This window comes from Petaurus breviceps, unplaced genomic scaffold (genome assembly GCF_028583685.1).
Source record: "Petaurus breviceps papuanus isolate PSGF00001 unplaced genomic scaffold, PetGlider_PUasm1.0 175, whole genome shotgun sequence".
Classification (NCBI taxonomy): domain Eukaryota; kingdom Metazoa; phylum Chordata; class Mammalia; order Diprotodontia; family Petauridae; genus Petaurus; species Petaurus breviceps.
The window spans coordinates 61,087,569-61,104,500 of record NW_027185764.1 but is presented as its reverse complement, the minus strand read 5'-3'; the positions used below and the strand labels follow the sequence as shown (position 1 = coordinate 61,104,500).

Genomic DNA, 16,932 nt, shown 5'->3' with positions numbered 1-16,932 from the left:
TACACATTTACTGCAATACGAAACAAAATGCCAACAAGCTTCTTTGCAGAACTGAACAAAACTATACACCCCAGTGAATTACAGCTGGATGACAAACAAAAGAAATTACCCAAAAAAAAAAAAAAAGAAAATGGAACGTTTTCGCAATTGTAGCCAAGAAATAGCATTTTTTGATTCAATTAATTTGAAGGAAACACGTGGACATGACAAATATGCCTGACTACATTAAAACCAATAATTTCTGCATAATAAAAGTAACAATTGAAAAAAAAAACAAGGAAATTAGGGAAAATATTTATAACAAATTCCTGGGCCTTAATCTTCCTATCAAAATCTATGGCTGCTGTGAGAATACAAAACTCACCATCAGCCCAGGCATGCATCACTGCCTGATCTTAATAGTGTGGGACTGGTTTGGGCCAGGGATGGGGAGGGAACCTGTGGCCTCGAGGCCACATGAGGTCCTCTAGGACCTCAACTGCGGTCCTTTGACTTAATCCAAATTTCACAAAACAAATGGATACAGTCAAAGGGCTCCACTTACCTAGAGGGCCATATGTGACCTTGAGGACAAAGGTTTCCCACTCGTGGTTTGGGCAAATCAAGGGATTTTCAATGAACCTTTCCTACTGGAATGGGCTCAAGCTAATGAAACAACTGCCTGAACTGCTATCAGTCTCTATAAACCCAACAAAATCCATACCTACTATATCTTTGACTAATTTATAAGGGACACAAACTACTTACTGGCAGTGTTCCATTTTATCTGGACAGCAGTCTCTGTCCTCCACATGGTGACTCCATCCAAACTTTCCACTTCCACAGCGATTCTACATCCAGAGTGGGATCTCTAGGGATGATGGTTGACTTCCTTTGAGTTATCTAGCAAACCTTGCCTTCCACACAATAGACTTGTCACTGAGCTTTAAAAGGTCACTGACATTCATTTAGTCCAATGCTAAAAACTGAATGAGTCTGAGGAGCTTGGTCCCGCCCTTGGCAATCTAAATTCTATATAATAAGGGTACAAAGGGATTCATGAGGGCCAAGGCGGAGCAGCTGAAGGCTCTAAAACCTCTTCCTTATTCTGATATTTCCTAACCAGATTACTAAAGGCCTGGCTATCAATCTTTTTTTTTTTCCCCATCATCTCTATTAGAGCAAGCCAGGAATCTGCTTAACATCAAGGTAATTCACCCTTTATTCAAACTAGCCTAAACAGTAACAAATAAATTGGTGTTTCTAGACAGGCATTCCTTCCAAGAGCTTAGTTCTACATCATCTATAGTAAGTATAAGAAACCTGAGGTTTGATCAACTTCTCAGTATTATACGACCAATCAAGAACTGTCAGCTCCTTCAGAAAGTATGACCACTCCCCCTCTCCCCAGATCAGGACAGGCAAGGAATTCTTGGCAGGCCAAACCTGCTTGATTCCCAAAGGAAAAAAGACAAGTTTCTATCCCAACTGTATAGGGTCCCAAACCCACCTTACTATAGGGAGTCCTCCAACTTGTGAGATCCAGTCTCAGTAAATCAGTATTTGCTCGTTGCCCATAAATGCAATTGCCCAGCTTTTTTCTAGAAAATAGCCCAAAAAGGGCTTATTTTCTTCCCTGAATTCACCATTCTTAATGATCTACCATACCGTGGAGTGGTAACTGGATATACCTTCTAAATTCTAATCTTTGGGAAGCCTGAGGCTAGGGCCAAGATGAGCTGGAGGAATCTTCCTCACTCCAGTGTGCATTCTTCTTCAGAATTTCTAATAACGAATATCCTAGAGCAAACAGGTAACAGTCAAGATCAATGCAAAGGCTAGGACACAGAAGGAATAGCAACAAACACATATCTAGTGCCTACTATGTGCTGGGTATCATGCAATGCTAAGCACTATACAAACGTCATTTGATAGAACTCCTCCCACCTTTAATAGAACTACCCCAAAGTGGCCTTCTGTGCTCCTCTAATCAACTCAGCCTCGTTTAATTTCACTTTCATTGATTCAAGGTTGAGTTTTCCAATAACAATCAGCAAATCCTTTCCATCTAGCTGACCAACGCCTCTGCATAAGCAAGGGACCCCAGTTATCCCATCAATGTGATCCATCCAGGGCCCTTTAAATAAAAAAGGACCAATCTCAGTGTGTTCCAGGAGTGAGAATCCCACCTTTCCTATGCTTCCTCCTAGCGAGCTGGGAGCCTATTGAAAGTCAATTTTGTTTTTTAAGAAACTGCTCAGGTGTTTTTGTGAACTGAAGTTATACATGATGCTCAAGGCACAGAAGCAATATATTACAGAGGAAGAGTATGAGATAGACACTTGGCCTTGAATCCCAGTTATGTTATAGGAACCTGGGCAAGTCCACTTTCTCGGAGTCTCAGCTGCCTGGGCTGTAAAGTGAGAAGGGCACTTGGACTATCTTGCTCACGGGGAGGTTATGAAGGTGCTACATGATCCAATCCTCCTTTTGTACACCTATATTTATAATATAAACCTATCTTTTAAGGTGGTTTGGAGTGGGTAGGAGGGAAATGAAATTTCAGAGGGCTTTCAACCCAACTTCTACTCAAAACACAAGTCCACTCTACAAACATACCGAAAATGGTCACCAAGTCCCAAAGAAAAAGGAAACAAAATACCATGTGCTATTTCAAAGAGAATTTTATTATCAGTACAGTTGAAAATGACAATGCACAAAAGAAGCACAAGAGACTATTGTCCCGGAGGTTCTCACTTCCCTCCCACTCAAAATGCCAGGGAGAAAACAGTTGAAGAAAACATGCAATCACAAACAATGATCAACTCTAAAGACAAGAGGTTTGGTCCAAAAGAACCCAACGTAATTAATCCAATGACTGTGAACAGCTTCGCTGAGTAAGATGAAGATATTGCAATCGTAGTGTTTCATTGGGCTTCCCTTCAGTGAACCAGGGGGGCCTGCTTGAGGGAGATGAGGACCGAGCGCATTCGGGACACATCCTTGGCCTGCTTGCTAGACTTGGGGTTAAAGTCACACAGCCGAGCCACACGTTCCCACTCTGTGCCAGGAGAAGTTTCTTCAACATCATTTACAAAAGCTTCTTCAGCTGCCCTGCAAACAAAGAGACACGAGTTATTGCACTGTAAGACACACAGCCAGTGAGCCAGCTCTGCCTTACCACAAAAGCACCTCATCTGCCAGGCCTGTCAAACGGCATTCTGTTTCCCCCCCAAGAGTAAGAAGTACTTTCCTATGGCAGAAGACAGATGTGCCACATCACATCAACCCCCTGTGCACATGGAGTGCAAGAACTGCTGTGTAAAATGTTGGAATACAGGTGTTTGGTTTAGGATTGCTCTCTTTCAATCTTGACCTGTCCTACACTGTCACAGCTATGGACTGATTTTGTGACTGAGAGTCAAAGACTGACACTTGTGTATTCAAGCAGGTATTTAGTCTATTTGGTTGGGCTTACCTGTACTGAATTCAAGGAAATTTTAAGAACATCTGCAGACCTGATAGGCCATTGTAAAAATAACAAACTAAATCCTAAGACTGTAGCAAACAAGGCCAGTATGAATGGGAACTTAAGTCAGAGCCTCCATGCCTGGAAAAGCTGTAGACTTAAGCCATTCTCCTGTTGATACCAGGCTGTTTTAAGGCAAGCAAAAGAGATAACACTGGCTCTTCTGTAATGGTCTTTGCTTCACAAGGCAAACCAACCTAGAAGGGAAAATGTTATCTTTCTGCAAGATGCTGCCTGAAGCATTCTTTCAAATTAGGCAAATGTCCCCTGTTACTTCAATCAGGAATTGATTGGTGTGGGGGGGTACTCATTCCAGCCCAGGAAGCAGTGGTGGGGAAAGAGACAGGACACAATCTAGAAGAGAAAACCAAATTCATCTACTCCAACAAGCAGTAAAGGAAAAGCCAAAGCAATGGAGATGGAGATTCCATGGAAAGGTTTGCACTATTCACAGGAATGACTATGTGAGACACCACTGCAGACCAAGCTCACTACAACACTGCTACTTCATGGGACAGACACTGAGGGGCAGTGAGAAAATTTTACTTAACTGTTCTAGGCTGTAGCAAGGATGATTTATGTTTGTGCTTAAAGGTGAAGAGAAGAAAAGAAACAAGGAGAGAAAGTTTAAGTCAGATATAGGAAATGAAAATGAGCTTAATGCAGATGACAAGTAAGCTAGACATGCCCTCACCACTCAGGCTACATTCAGGAAACATGCTGCTAATTTCACTGTGCCATTTTACTGCACAGTTGTTCTGTATTATCTACATAATGGACACAGTAAACCAAAACCCATCCTTGCCATTCCTTTTTTTTTTTTCCAATGTCAGAAATATTTTCAAAGGCAAATCAAACACCACCTGTAAATCCAGCATTTCACAAGTCTTGTTTCAAATCGATCTAGGAAGCTCATTATATAGAAAATTACCATTCTTTAAAGTTCCAGAATGGGGGGAAGGGAGAAATTCAATTATTTGTTTCTACTGTTGTCCCAAAATGCTAAGATAACCAAGGGGAAATTTATAGTCTTAAAACACAACGAAAAAGCCCAACAATTAAAGCCAAACAAACCATAAGACTCGATTTTCTTTGGTGAAAAAAAAAAATACCTAAAATTAGCCTGCTGCTTATAGTTGTGACCATCTCATCCTTTGAGTTGGGCAAGGGTAGGGACAAGAGAATGGAGATCATCTACGGGAGAAAGGAAGCTCAGCAACAACCAAGTGGAAGCACATTCATTCATGTAAGATCATAGAAAACAATGACATTTATCTGAGAAACTTCTCAAATTCAATTATCTTCTTCCTTGAGGAAGAGGCAGAAGCAATACTAACAGCAACTCATAATGCCGTGATCCTCTACAAATAGTATCCAAGTTGATAAATTAAAACCACCCTGGGAAGTAAGTAGTGTAAGAACCATTGCCATTTTATAAATGAAGAGAGCAAAACTTAACAAGCTTCAGTGACTCATCCAAAGTCACCGAGACAAGAATCATCAGGTGGCAGAACTGAATCGCCATGTTCAGGCTGGCTCCAAATTCAGGGCTCTTTTCCCTCCCGGTGAATGACCATGTCTTTTCTTCCATTCCCAATTCCACTCCATCCCCAGGCTGAAATACCTTTCTCCCTTCCCAAGGGTGAGGGATAAGTGGGGGAAAAAGGCAGAAGCAGGTGTTAGGGCCACATACCCCAGGTGATCTTAGCCTCCACTCCCATCCCCAAAGAACCTTTGAAAGGAAAAACATTTTCCTTCAATACCTTGTCTCGTAGCTCAAAAGATATAGAAATTAGACAATAGTTTATAGATTAAATCCAAGTTATAAAAAATATTCATAATTTATATTGCCTTTTACCAAAACTGCTAAAAGGCAACTGACAGGATCAATCTGAAATAGCTTAAAAGCAAGACAACTATTTTTACACAAAAGAAATACTAACAGACAAAAAAGTTAAGAAGATCAAAAGAATTAGTTTTGCAACATACACATAACCAATCACGTCAGCGAAGGGTTGTTTGTAGAAAGCTTCATCTGCCACCCTAGACAGCAAGAAGTCCAAAAGGCAGGCAAGCAGGCAGGAGAAAAGAGAGAACATTGAAAAGCAGAAAAATCTAATTATCAGTATCAGCCTAGTGACAATGGCATTACATTAAGACCTCACACAAATTATCGAGCTTGCCACTCTGTTCTAACCCTATTTAGGTTTTGGTGGAATAGTGCCCCAAGTTTTGATCAAATCTTCCAACTGGAATTGGTGAATGGTGAATTATGTTAATCAACTAGATTATTCTGATTAGTCACTAAAAATGACTAAGGGAATCAAACTTTTGGCAACATCTTAAGTAAATATTAAAAGCCAAATTTATAGTGGCTTATATATTAATGATTTTACAATTTGCAAAGTACTTCACAACAACCCTGTGAAGTAGGGACAGAAGTAACTATCATTCTTATTTTACAAATGGGTAAACCAAGGGCTGGAGGTTAAAAGACTTGTCAAAGGGCAGTAGGATTAAATGTCAGAGCAGAAACTTGTATCCTGCTTCCTGACTCCCAATGCAGTATATCTTTTGATAACGTATTACAAAACAGCTCTCCACCTTTGTCCCTTTTAAAATTATCCATATTACCATACCTTTCCAAATAATATAGCTGATTTTATCATGCTTCAATATACCAGTTCACTCAAATAGTCAGTTAGAGGATCTACATACGCTATATAAAGAAAAATATGGGCACTAAACTAACTGACTTAGCTATAAGAGTAAATGGCTATGTAAACTGTCACCTGGTTACAAAGTTAGCTGTCACCTAGTTACAAAAAAGAAAAAGTGTCTTGAAAAGAAGTGGGATGAGAGGGGAAGAGACCCAAATGTTATCGAACCTCTTATTTCAAAGATAACATGGACTAGAATTATACTATTGCTAACTAATCTATCACCCCCTCCCTATACCAAAAAAGTTTGCCAATCATTCGGTTTTGAGTTAAATGTAATATAGTCCCCATAAAGGAACCTCCTTAGGTCAAATATCTTTTAACTTAAAATTAAAATATCTAGGTCTAGTCAATATAATATATTCAGGGGTCTACATTATAGTCTTTTTAAAATGCTTACTACCCAAACATCTTAACAAGGCTTACATATCATTACCCAGCTAAAATGAAGAATAACTCTCAAATGACAGTAATAATTGGATTGGTATCCTTAAATTCTCTCGTTTCCATAATCCATATATATGATTTAATTTTCTTAAAAAGCCACTGAAGCTATTAAAATAATCCTTCCTTCTTGCTTTGCCTTAAATAGGCAAGTTTTATCAAGATTTAAACAAAAACACAAGTGAGAAATAAAATGTAATTTGGTGAAAGCAGCAGCTTGGTAGCAAAATACATGATAATTTTTCAGGAAGGAGTTTTCAAGTGGAGAACAAAACCACTATATTTAAACTGCCACTCTTTAACTTTAGAGAAAAGAACATCAATGGGCTCATTTCAACCAAAATTTGTTATTTCTACTCAAACAGGTAAATCCTGTTATCTAATCTCACAGACTCAATGTTAGAGATCTAACCACCCGCATTATACAGACAAGCAAAGGATATATGTGTATGTATTTATGTGCACGCACAAAAAAGCTTTTACTCTTTTCTGAACTCCATTATGAATAAATTCAAAAATGAAAGCCTCAGTATTTACAGAATGACCAGACATTCTAAAATTGAGGAGGGCTACCATATCATCTTCACAGGGAGTTTAGTCATGGATTAGTCACACTAAACATTTACTAAACTCTCTTACTATTTTAACATGCAATGGAGATAGAAAGACAAGAGGGAAATAGTCCCTGCTTTTAAAGTATTTACTTATGTTTAAACCTTTCAGGCCCACCCCCACCCCCCCGCCAGCCTCCCCCAGAGTTTCCCTGGAGAAGCAACTTTCTTCAAGACACTCAGCTCAGTTCTCTTCCAACTCAGGTCAGAGCCCAGAGAAGGAACAATAAGGAATGACTGCAGAAGAGGAATACTAAGAGTAAGACACTAAGTGAAGAGTCAGACTTGGTGTAGAGTCAATTAAACAACTGGTTTAGTTCAAGGAGAGCCAATACAAAACCCACACCACCTTCAACTCTTCAGAGTGCTACATGTAGCCCTTGAGTTAAAAAAAAAATCTGCTGTCACAAATTATATCAATGCGGTTGGTTTCTCAATATTCCAAGGAAATGTGATTTCATTCATGCGTATCCATCCTCTACTAACACACATCACAATCCCACTATAACTTAGTGGATGGTCCTCAAGAGTTACTGTGTTGGAAAAATTTCTAACTCTGTAGCCAACTTGGTGACGTGATTACAGAAGATGAGTTAGTTCCCAATCTCTGTAATTTGAAATACTTCATATCACTTATTTAGAATGAGAAACTCATAGGCATAATTTCAAATTTTGTTAATTCAATGTCCGTGGGGTATTCATATTTTTCTTAGCCACAGAAGAGTTCCAGTATAAAACAAAAGTTTATACTGTAATGCAAGTCCGTACTGAAATATTTTTTGACAGATTTGAACCTGCTTTTTAAGATCCCTTTCCCACTGCCTGCAAGAAAAAAATGAATGGCCTAGGCATATAATGGGCAAGACATAGGCATAAGTGCTCATGAAAGTTCTGGGCGTTTAGCTCAAATAAGCTAAGGTGCTATTGCTATCAAAACCTTCTGGAAGGTCAAGAAAAGCTTATAATGGCACTCTAGTGTCTATGTGGACTAACTGGTGCAAGCATGTTTAACTCTGGGAGCTATACTGCAAAGGGTCAGAGATCCCAAAGGAATGGCAAAGTGCCTCGAAGCCATACCATATGAAGAACAACTCAAAGGCCTGGGGATCTTTTGTCTGGAGAAGAGGAGACTAGGGGTGGGGAGAAGATAAAAGAGGGAAAAGAGAAATTTTTTAAGGGTTGTATGGAACAGGCAAAAGATCGGTGGTGTCAAACTCCAACAGAAACAAATCCCTGAAGGGAACACAGTGACTCAGAAAACCATAAAGTAATATTGTCTATGTTACACTGTATTTTTTATTAATTTTGTTAAACATTTCCCAATTCCATTTTGATCTAGTCAGGTCACCTCATCTAGAGTTTGACACCTCTGTTCTAGATGACAGAAACAGAACCAATGGATAGTAGATACAAGGAAGATGATTAAGGATGCTGATAATTGAAGATTTCTAATAATGAAACTCTGAGGCAAGTAATGGGCTCCCTCTTTCATTAGAAATATTTCAGTAGAAGTTGAATGACCATTTATCAAGCAGGTTTATAGAAGAAATTCCTGAATTATAAGCAAATTTGACTCAATCAGCTGGTGTCCTAAAATTTTGTGAATTATTAAAATTTCCAGCCTAACTTTCCACTAAAGCCACCCAAGAGGAGGAAGTGAATTAGCCAATGAATGTTTTGAAAGAAAAAGGAGAAAAGTTATTTTCATGAAAGGGATAGAATACTCCCTTTTCTTCCTCTCCTTTTAATTTCGTAGGTCTTATTGTTTAAGCAGTTTGAGAATTTATTTTCTGGTGAAGGTCAGATTAACCGAGGTAGAAACAGAAGAAGAAATTAAAGATAACCACTGCTTTTTTACAGTCAAAGAACAAAAATGTCAAGAGTTTCTATGTGTTCTTCCCTTTTAAGGAATTAAAAAAATAAGATGCCACAAACCACATCGCCAAAATTTCCCCAGAAGAGATGAATAGGATGATCCAGACAGGGACTAGAGAAAAATGTACTGACCTAAGATGTATTGTAGTGAATGTCATGGTAACCAAATCAAAACACAATTCTATAGCATGGAACTCCTTAAGGCTAGTGGTAGGGAACAGAGGTAACGCTCATACTATAGTTTAGTTATAAGTCTTTATTCTGTGTACTTGTCATAGGATCACAGATTTAGAGATGGAAGAGAACTCAGAGGCCATTTAGTATAAGACCCTCCAATAGGTGAGGAATTGTAGCCTGGCAAAGTTAAATTACTTGCTCAGCTCATAGTTGACAGAGAAATAAATAGTACATCTAGGACTCAAACTTAGGTCCTGACTCTAAATACCCTAAAATAGTTATGTGTGTTTGATGATGAAATTAAAATATGCAAGCCTAAGCTTTCAATAATCTTATATACAAGGTAAGTTGGAAGCAAGAAAGAACATCAAAATATAGCCACCAGAAGTACGAGGCTCAAGAGAAAACTGAATAAGTGACACTTAACGTTACTTCAGGTTGGAAGCTTTGTTCTTTTATCCCCTTTTCACTTACCTGTTATTTACTTTTGTTTTCTGTAGCTGTTCATCTTGCCTTGCATACCATTCTTCCAACTCTTTTATTGCCTTTTCTTTCCATTCTGCTTCTTGCTTCTGAGAATTAGCATCTTTGGAGAAGGAAAAGAGTAGAAACTTTGTAACTAGTTTATTTACAGTTTTATTCAAAAATAACAAATACGAAGGATGTTTTTTAGCCATTAGCTAGGGACAGTCTCTTATTATCTATTCTAACAACCACTCTGCTTAATACCATTTATTTGTTCTATGACTGTTGCTTAGAGTTAGGGAGGAATGAGAAAGGAAAGAGGTTTATGGTTTCTTCATCCTATACCCAGGTCTTGGTACCAAGAAAAAGCTTAAATTAAAACAACTACAACCTGACTTGACAATCCCCAGAAGAATCAGACACATTTTGGATAAATCTGTTGTCTCAATCTGAAAATTTACAGCACAGAGTTCATGCTACAGGTTAAATGTGAGCATTCACTTTATGTAAAAGGGAACAGGAAGCTGAATTGGGAGGGGAGCAAGGGGTCGGGAAAGAAAAGTTATCCAAGTCAAATTTTCATAGTCATAATATTTTAACTTCCCAGACCAGATTTTAAATCAGTGGAGAAATAAATTTAAAAGACAAATACAATTTCTGGATTATAGGGGCCACAGATTCCTTCCAATTCCCAGAGGCACTGTGGTATTACTAAGAAGGAGTATTGAACTGGAAACAGGAAGACCTGGAATTTAACTCTGGTTCTGTCACTTACTAGCCATGTGACTTTGGGTAAAATCACAACTCCTTCAAGCCTCCATTTCCTCACAGTAAACAAAAGTGGGGAGGGAGAGGCGGGGGGGGGGGGGGGGTTGGGGTACACACATGCACACAATAATGCTTTCCTTGCTTACCTCACTGGATTTTTTTTTGAGTATCAACAAGAAGAGTTGGCTAGGAAACCTGGATTTCAGGCCCAGCTATGTTACCAAATGGATAAGTCACCATTTTGGACAGTTATGTCTTAATCCATAAAAGGAGGGAGGTTCAACTAAATGATTTAAGATGCCCTTACAGTTCTAATATTCTATAAATATATGTGAAAATACCATAATAATACAAAGAATAACAAGTGACAGTGACTGAACATAGATTATAAATAAAAATAACCACAAAATTATTGGAAATGCCTTAACTTCAAAACAAAACATAAAAACTTTTAGGAAAACAGAGGAAGGAGCTGGAGCAAAGGGCAGATGTTAGGACAACTAGCAGTAGTATGACAATGACTAAGCTGGCATAGCTATACATACTTAATTAACAATGAAAAGTAACATTAAGCAACTTTATCCTTCCTATGTGACAGAATATGTCATTGGGGAGCAGAGGAAAGATCCCCAAAGGAGAATGGATGAGCTAAGTGCCCAATTTATCAAAGAAGTCACTTGGAAATATTAATTCTTTTGGAAAATAAGGAATTTGGGGTGGGGGAAGAGAGAACTTAGAGGTTTCCTTTCAGATGGTGACTGAAATAACCACATAATTCTATCTTTCAGAGGTGTGCCTACATAAACATTTACATATCACTGTTCCCTCTGCTTGAAGTTCACTGGAGAAAAAATGGAGGACTAAGAATTAGATTTTAGAGATGACCACAATGGACAACTTGGGGAAGAGAAATTAAAGCATCAATTAGAGGTAAGAAGGAAGCTAGAATATCCATCTTTTTACGAGATGGAATTTGGCCATCACATAAGGACACATGCTTTCATGGGGGGTGGAAGGAAGAAGCACAGAAACAGCCATGCAATATGGGCCACCTGGTGTTGCAGGAACCTATCAACTATTTTCTGGGGGTCAGAGGGAAAATGGGAATGGGGATCAATTAATCCTATGACAAGTTTCACAATGTAAAAGAGTGAAAATAAACAGGATCACTGAAGACACATTGCATTCCCTTGTATAAAGTAATAAAGCATGGAGACAAATTTTATTTTCTTTTGAGATCCAGAAAACACTGCGTTTGACTTATACAGGGTGCAGAACCACAAGTTAAAAAAAAAAATAGATCATTCAGATAAGGGATCATTTTACCCCATAACTAATGAAGTAGAACAAATATAAGAGAAACTTCTAGTAGAAAGAAGTTTTATTTCTTACTTCAAAAAGTGGATGGTAGTGCTCAAATTATTTCCAAGATTTGAACAATTAAACTTAAAACTTTTAAATTCAGCTTTGGATGTGTATTTAAAAATGTAATTTAAGGGATTACTGGTAGGTAACTTTGGGTTCCTTCTGCCTCCTTTCCATTTCATATGACTTTAAAAAAAAAAGTATATCTGAAAATTGTCCAGTTTGACTGTGCTTTCTTCTGTGAATTTTAAAATGTTTTGATGGTCCCCCATTTTGGCTTCACTATGTTACCCCCTGGCACCCCACTTTAAAACATACAGCTTCTTTTTGTATACTGTCAGTATCTTTTCTTTGACATGAAAGCTCTAGGTTTTGGGGTTCATTCCTAGGGTTTTTCCTTTGGAGGCTAACTTGAGAAGATGAACAGTAAAGACTCTCTTCACTTTGCCTTAATAAACCTTAGCAGTTTTCACCTATTTCTTGAACCCAGGTTGTTGTTGTTGTTTTTTTTTAATAAAAGTTTTCAGGGAGTCCAGTGATTCTTAAATTCTCTCTCCTTGACGGGTTTTCCAGGTCAACTGTTTTTGGCATCAGGTCTTATATTTACTTCTACTTTTTTTCAATCTTTGGGCTTTGTTTTAATATTTTTTGCTGTCTCATGAAGTCCTTGGCTTCCATTTAGTCTATTCTAATTTTCAAGGAGTCCATTATTTGGGTAAGGTTTACCACTTTCCATTCTCCTTTCAATTCTTTCTTCCCCAAAATTTAATTTCATCTTTCTCTCTTCATTTCTTTTAGTAACTATGTAGTCCAGGTTGAAAATTCATTTTTACCTCCAAGTAACCTTTAGTTCCTGAATTGAGGCTATCAACCTGTGCTGCTGTGCTGACCTGGAATTAGGCCCCCTGAATCTGAGGTCCAGAGTGCTATGTCTTCAAGGTCATGACATCTCAGGACAAAGTACTAGGGACTTCAGATCCCTGGATTGTCCTGGTATGAGTCACTGCCACTCCAGGGGCTTCCAATGTTCTCATGTAATGGGGTCCTAATCGCCCTGGGATTTTCTCACCAGAGCTCCCTGTTCTTGGTACCTCCTGGATAAAGGCCTGCAGACCACATGTGTCCTTGGTCCATCACTAATTACGTGGGAGCTGCTGGCTTGCTATCTATATTGGCAACTCCTTTTCTATTGCCCATGGGCTTCTGGCTAACTTTCTGAGCATTTCTGGGGTGAAAGAAATCTCTTACTGTGTTAATTTCCCCTTGGGTTTCCTGATCAATCCTTGGCCTGTTGCAACATTTTGGTTTTTGCTGGAATAGATGTGGAGGACCTGATCAATCTGCCTCTATTCAGGCAGTCCTTAGCCAGAAGTCCTCTTCTCATTTGGAACTTTGAAGAGACTAATTTCAAGTGACTGAAGAGTTTGTGAGCAAAGGTTGAAGTGAAAGGAGAGAAGCTGTGAGCAATGAGTGTAGACAACTTTAAAAAAAAAGTTTCGATGAGAGAGGAAAGAGATATAGGATGATAGGTTATGGGGGTGGCAGAGTTTAATGATTTTCTCAGAATGAGGGTAACCTAGGCATATTTAAAGGTTTTTGAGAAGGAACTCTGTCTCTCTCTGTCACGCACGCACGCATGCACATGGGATAGGGGCAGAAGTTAAGAAGAAATAACTGAGAGGGCAATCTGCAGGAGAAAATGGAGGCAGGGGATTAAAGGGTTGTAGAAGGGCTGCTCTTGCCAAGAAGGACCATGTCACTATCAGAAATTAGGGGAAAAGATGAGAGTGAAAAATGTCAAGGAAAATAAAGAGAAGAGGGAACTCATGGTGAATGGTCACAATTTTCCCAATAACGTAAATGGTGATCTCCTTTTTGAGAAGAAGCTTGTATAGCAAAAAGCCAACAGAAGTTAGCTAACGAATTTACCACGTACCCTATAACACAGCTTTATGACTTCCTCCAGCTTCTAATAGCATAAAAAAAGTGGAGGTAGATTATGTGAGCAATCCAAAGTGGGGATCTGTCAAGGAATGAATGGCAACAGGACAAGGGGAAAAGGAGTGTGACAATTTATGAAAGTGAGACATTCATTGGGTGGTTGACTGTAGGGATGAGCCTGGGAAGGTAAACCAAGTCAGAGAAGTAGGTTAAGGTCTGTGAAAGTACTGAGGGTTGGAGAGAGTTCATGGTAAAGATGAAGAATAAGTTTAGGAAGTATTAAGGCAAAGGGAGAGATGAAATGATGCATTATGGTCAGATAGAAAAATGTCAGTTTTTGATTAAGAAGTAAAACCCCATGTGGGTAATAGGAAGATCTAGGATGTGACCATTCTCACATGTAAGTTATGTGAAAATAAAGGAATAAGCCAAGGGATTCAAGGAGATCAAAGAATTATGACATCAGGGAGTTTGTGAGATCATCAACATGAATTTTAAAGTCCCCCAACAAATGACAGGATCTGGGGAAAAGAGAAAGACCATGAGCTAGGTGCTAAACTCTTTGAGAAAGTATAAAGAATGATCTGGTTGGCAGACAACTGTCATCTGAATAGAGAGGAAAGTTCTTATCTTTTTTTTTTTTTAAGAAGAGGGTTTGTTCTAGTGATAGTGGCAAAAGAAAAGTTTGGAAGTGGCAGATAAAAGAAAGGAATATCCCAATGTATTTTGTAAGACCTGTGAGTGTGAGAGAGAGGGAAGAAGAAAAATAGGGAAGGGGTGGTGGAGTCAAGATGGCAGAGTAGAAGCAGGACCTCTGCAGCTCTGGCTTCCACCTTCCCCAATCCATGTAAAAGGGGACTCTGAACAAACTTTGGAGCTGCAGAACGCACAAAATAACAGAGAGAAGCTAACCTTCTGCTAAGGACAACCCGGCAGACTGGCAGAAATCAGCCAGCGCAGCGCTCTTGGAGCTGAGCATGAGCCAGAGGTTTTAGCCCCCGGGTGGGCCTGACCAGCCACTGGCCAAAGGGACTCCAGCTCAGGAGCAGCTGTGGCCGTTTCCAGAATTATCAACACATAGATGCGAAGAACAAAGTAAGAGGTCAGTGCAGTGTGGATTTTGGGACCAGTAGTTGGGAGAGCATAGGCTTTTACCCCTGGGGCAAGAAACCGCTGAGCCGCCTTGGCCTAGCCGGTGCCACATGGCAGCTTCAGCTCCTGGCCTGCAGAGTGTAGGGGGACGAAACAACCAGTCTGAGGGGTAACCGTTATTGCTTTAACCTGCTTGGATCTGGATTGCAATCTAGGGTGGAGGTCCTGGGGTGTGTGTCCAGCTTGCCAGAGCATGTGGAGACCTCAGAGAGGGCACCCATCTAATACCTCTGGCAGCTGAGAAAACCCCAGCGTTTGGGACGAAAGCTCCCCTGTCTGGTGGCAGAGTCCTACTGTGGCAAAAAGCCCAAAACACAAGTAATTGAGTGGCAACATGACCAGGCAAAGGAAGCAAAGCAAACAGAAGAATGCAACATTAGACTCCTATTTTGGAGACAAAAAGGATCAAAGCATGGAACAGGAGGAAGACAGTGAAGTCAGAACTCCTGCACCAAATAGAGGACCTTAAGAAGCAGATAAGAGAAGTGGAGGAAAAATTGGGAAGAGAAATGAGAGCGATGCAAGAAAATTATGAAATGAAAGTCTGACTGAGGAAAATCACACCTTAAAAAACAGACTAACTCAATTGGCAAAAGAGGCTCAAAAAGGCAATGAGGAGAAGAATGCCTTAAAAAAACGAATTTGCCAGATAGAAAAAGAATCTCAAAAGGTCAATGAGGAGAATCATTCCCTCAGATTTAGAATGAAGCAAAGGGAAGCTAGTGACTTTATGAGAAATCAAGATGATGTTAAATAGATCCAAACAAATGAAAGAATAGAAGGCAATGTGAAATATCTCATTGGAAAAACCACTGACCTGGAAAATAGATCCAGGAGAGATAATTAAAAAAAAATTATTGGACTACCTGAAAGCCATGATCAAAGAAAGAACCTAGAAATCATCCTCCAAGAAATTCTCAAGGAAAATTGCCCTGTTTTAGAACCAGAAGGCAAAACAGAGGTTGAAAGTATTCACGATCACCTCCTGAAAAAGATCCCAAAAAGAAAACTCCTAGGAATATTATAGCCAGGTTCCAGAATTCCCAGATCAAGAGAGGATATTACAAGCAGCCAGGAAGAAACAACTTGAATATTGTGGAAACATAATCAGGATAACACAAGATCTGGAAGCTTCTACACTGAGGGATCGAAGGGCTTGGAATATGATATTCTGGAGGGCAGAGGAGCTGGGATTAAAACCAAGAATCACCTACCCAGCAAAACTAAATATCATGTTTCAGGGGAAATTATGGTCATTCAGTGGAAGAGGACTTTCAAGCATTCTTAATGAAAAAACCAGAGTTGAATAGAAAATTTGACATTCAGATACAAGAAGCAAGAGAAGCACAAGAAGGTAAACAGGGAAAAGAAATCATAAGGAACTTATCAAAGTTGAACTATTAACATTCCTACATGGAAAAACGATAATTGTAACTGATGAAACTTTTCTCAGTGTATGAAAATAGTTGAAGGGAATATATTATGTCTATATTGGAGGGTATATGGGCGTATGAATACATATGTGAATGTGTGTGTGTGTATATATATATGTTTACAGGTATACATAGACAGAAGGCACAGGACCAATTTAATAGGAAGGGATGATACTTAAAAGATGAAATTAAGAGGTGTGAGAGGAATATAATGAGAGGAGATGGAGAGAGGCAGAATGGAGTAAACTATCTCATATAGAAGAGGCAAGGGAAAATGGTTACAATGGAGGGGAAGAATAGGAAGGCAAAAGGGAATGGGTCAACCTTATTCTTATTGAATTTGGCTCAGGGAGAGAATGACATACACACTAAATAGGGTATCTCACCCTCCAGGAGAGTAGGGGAGAAGGGGATGAGAGAGGGGATGATGGAAGGGAGGGCAGGCTGGGGGGGGGGGGGGGGGGGGGGGGGGG

The 16,932-nt window shown here is 39.3% G+C and overlaps 1 protein-coding gene across 1 annotated transcript in view; it reads right to left on the bottom strand.

Annotated features, from left to right (window-relative positions):
- Positions 1 to 2,645: 2,645 nt before the first annotated feature.
- Positions 2,646 to 16,932, bottom strand: part of CLTA (clathrin light chain A) — a 34,993-nt gene continuing 20,706 nt past the window's right edge. Inside the window, exons 4-5 of the mRNA XM_069085233.1 lie at positions 9,810 to 9,921; positions 2,646 to 3,093 (exon numbers count right to left, since the gene is read on the bottom strand). Of these exons, the coding sequence (XP_068941334.1) occupies positions 2,922 to 3,093; positions 9,810 to 9,921 (284 nt within the window). The 3' untranslated portion in view covers positions 2,646 to 2,921. The remainder of the gene's footprint in view (positions 3,094 to 9,809; positions 9,922 to 16,932) is intronic.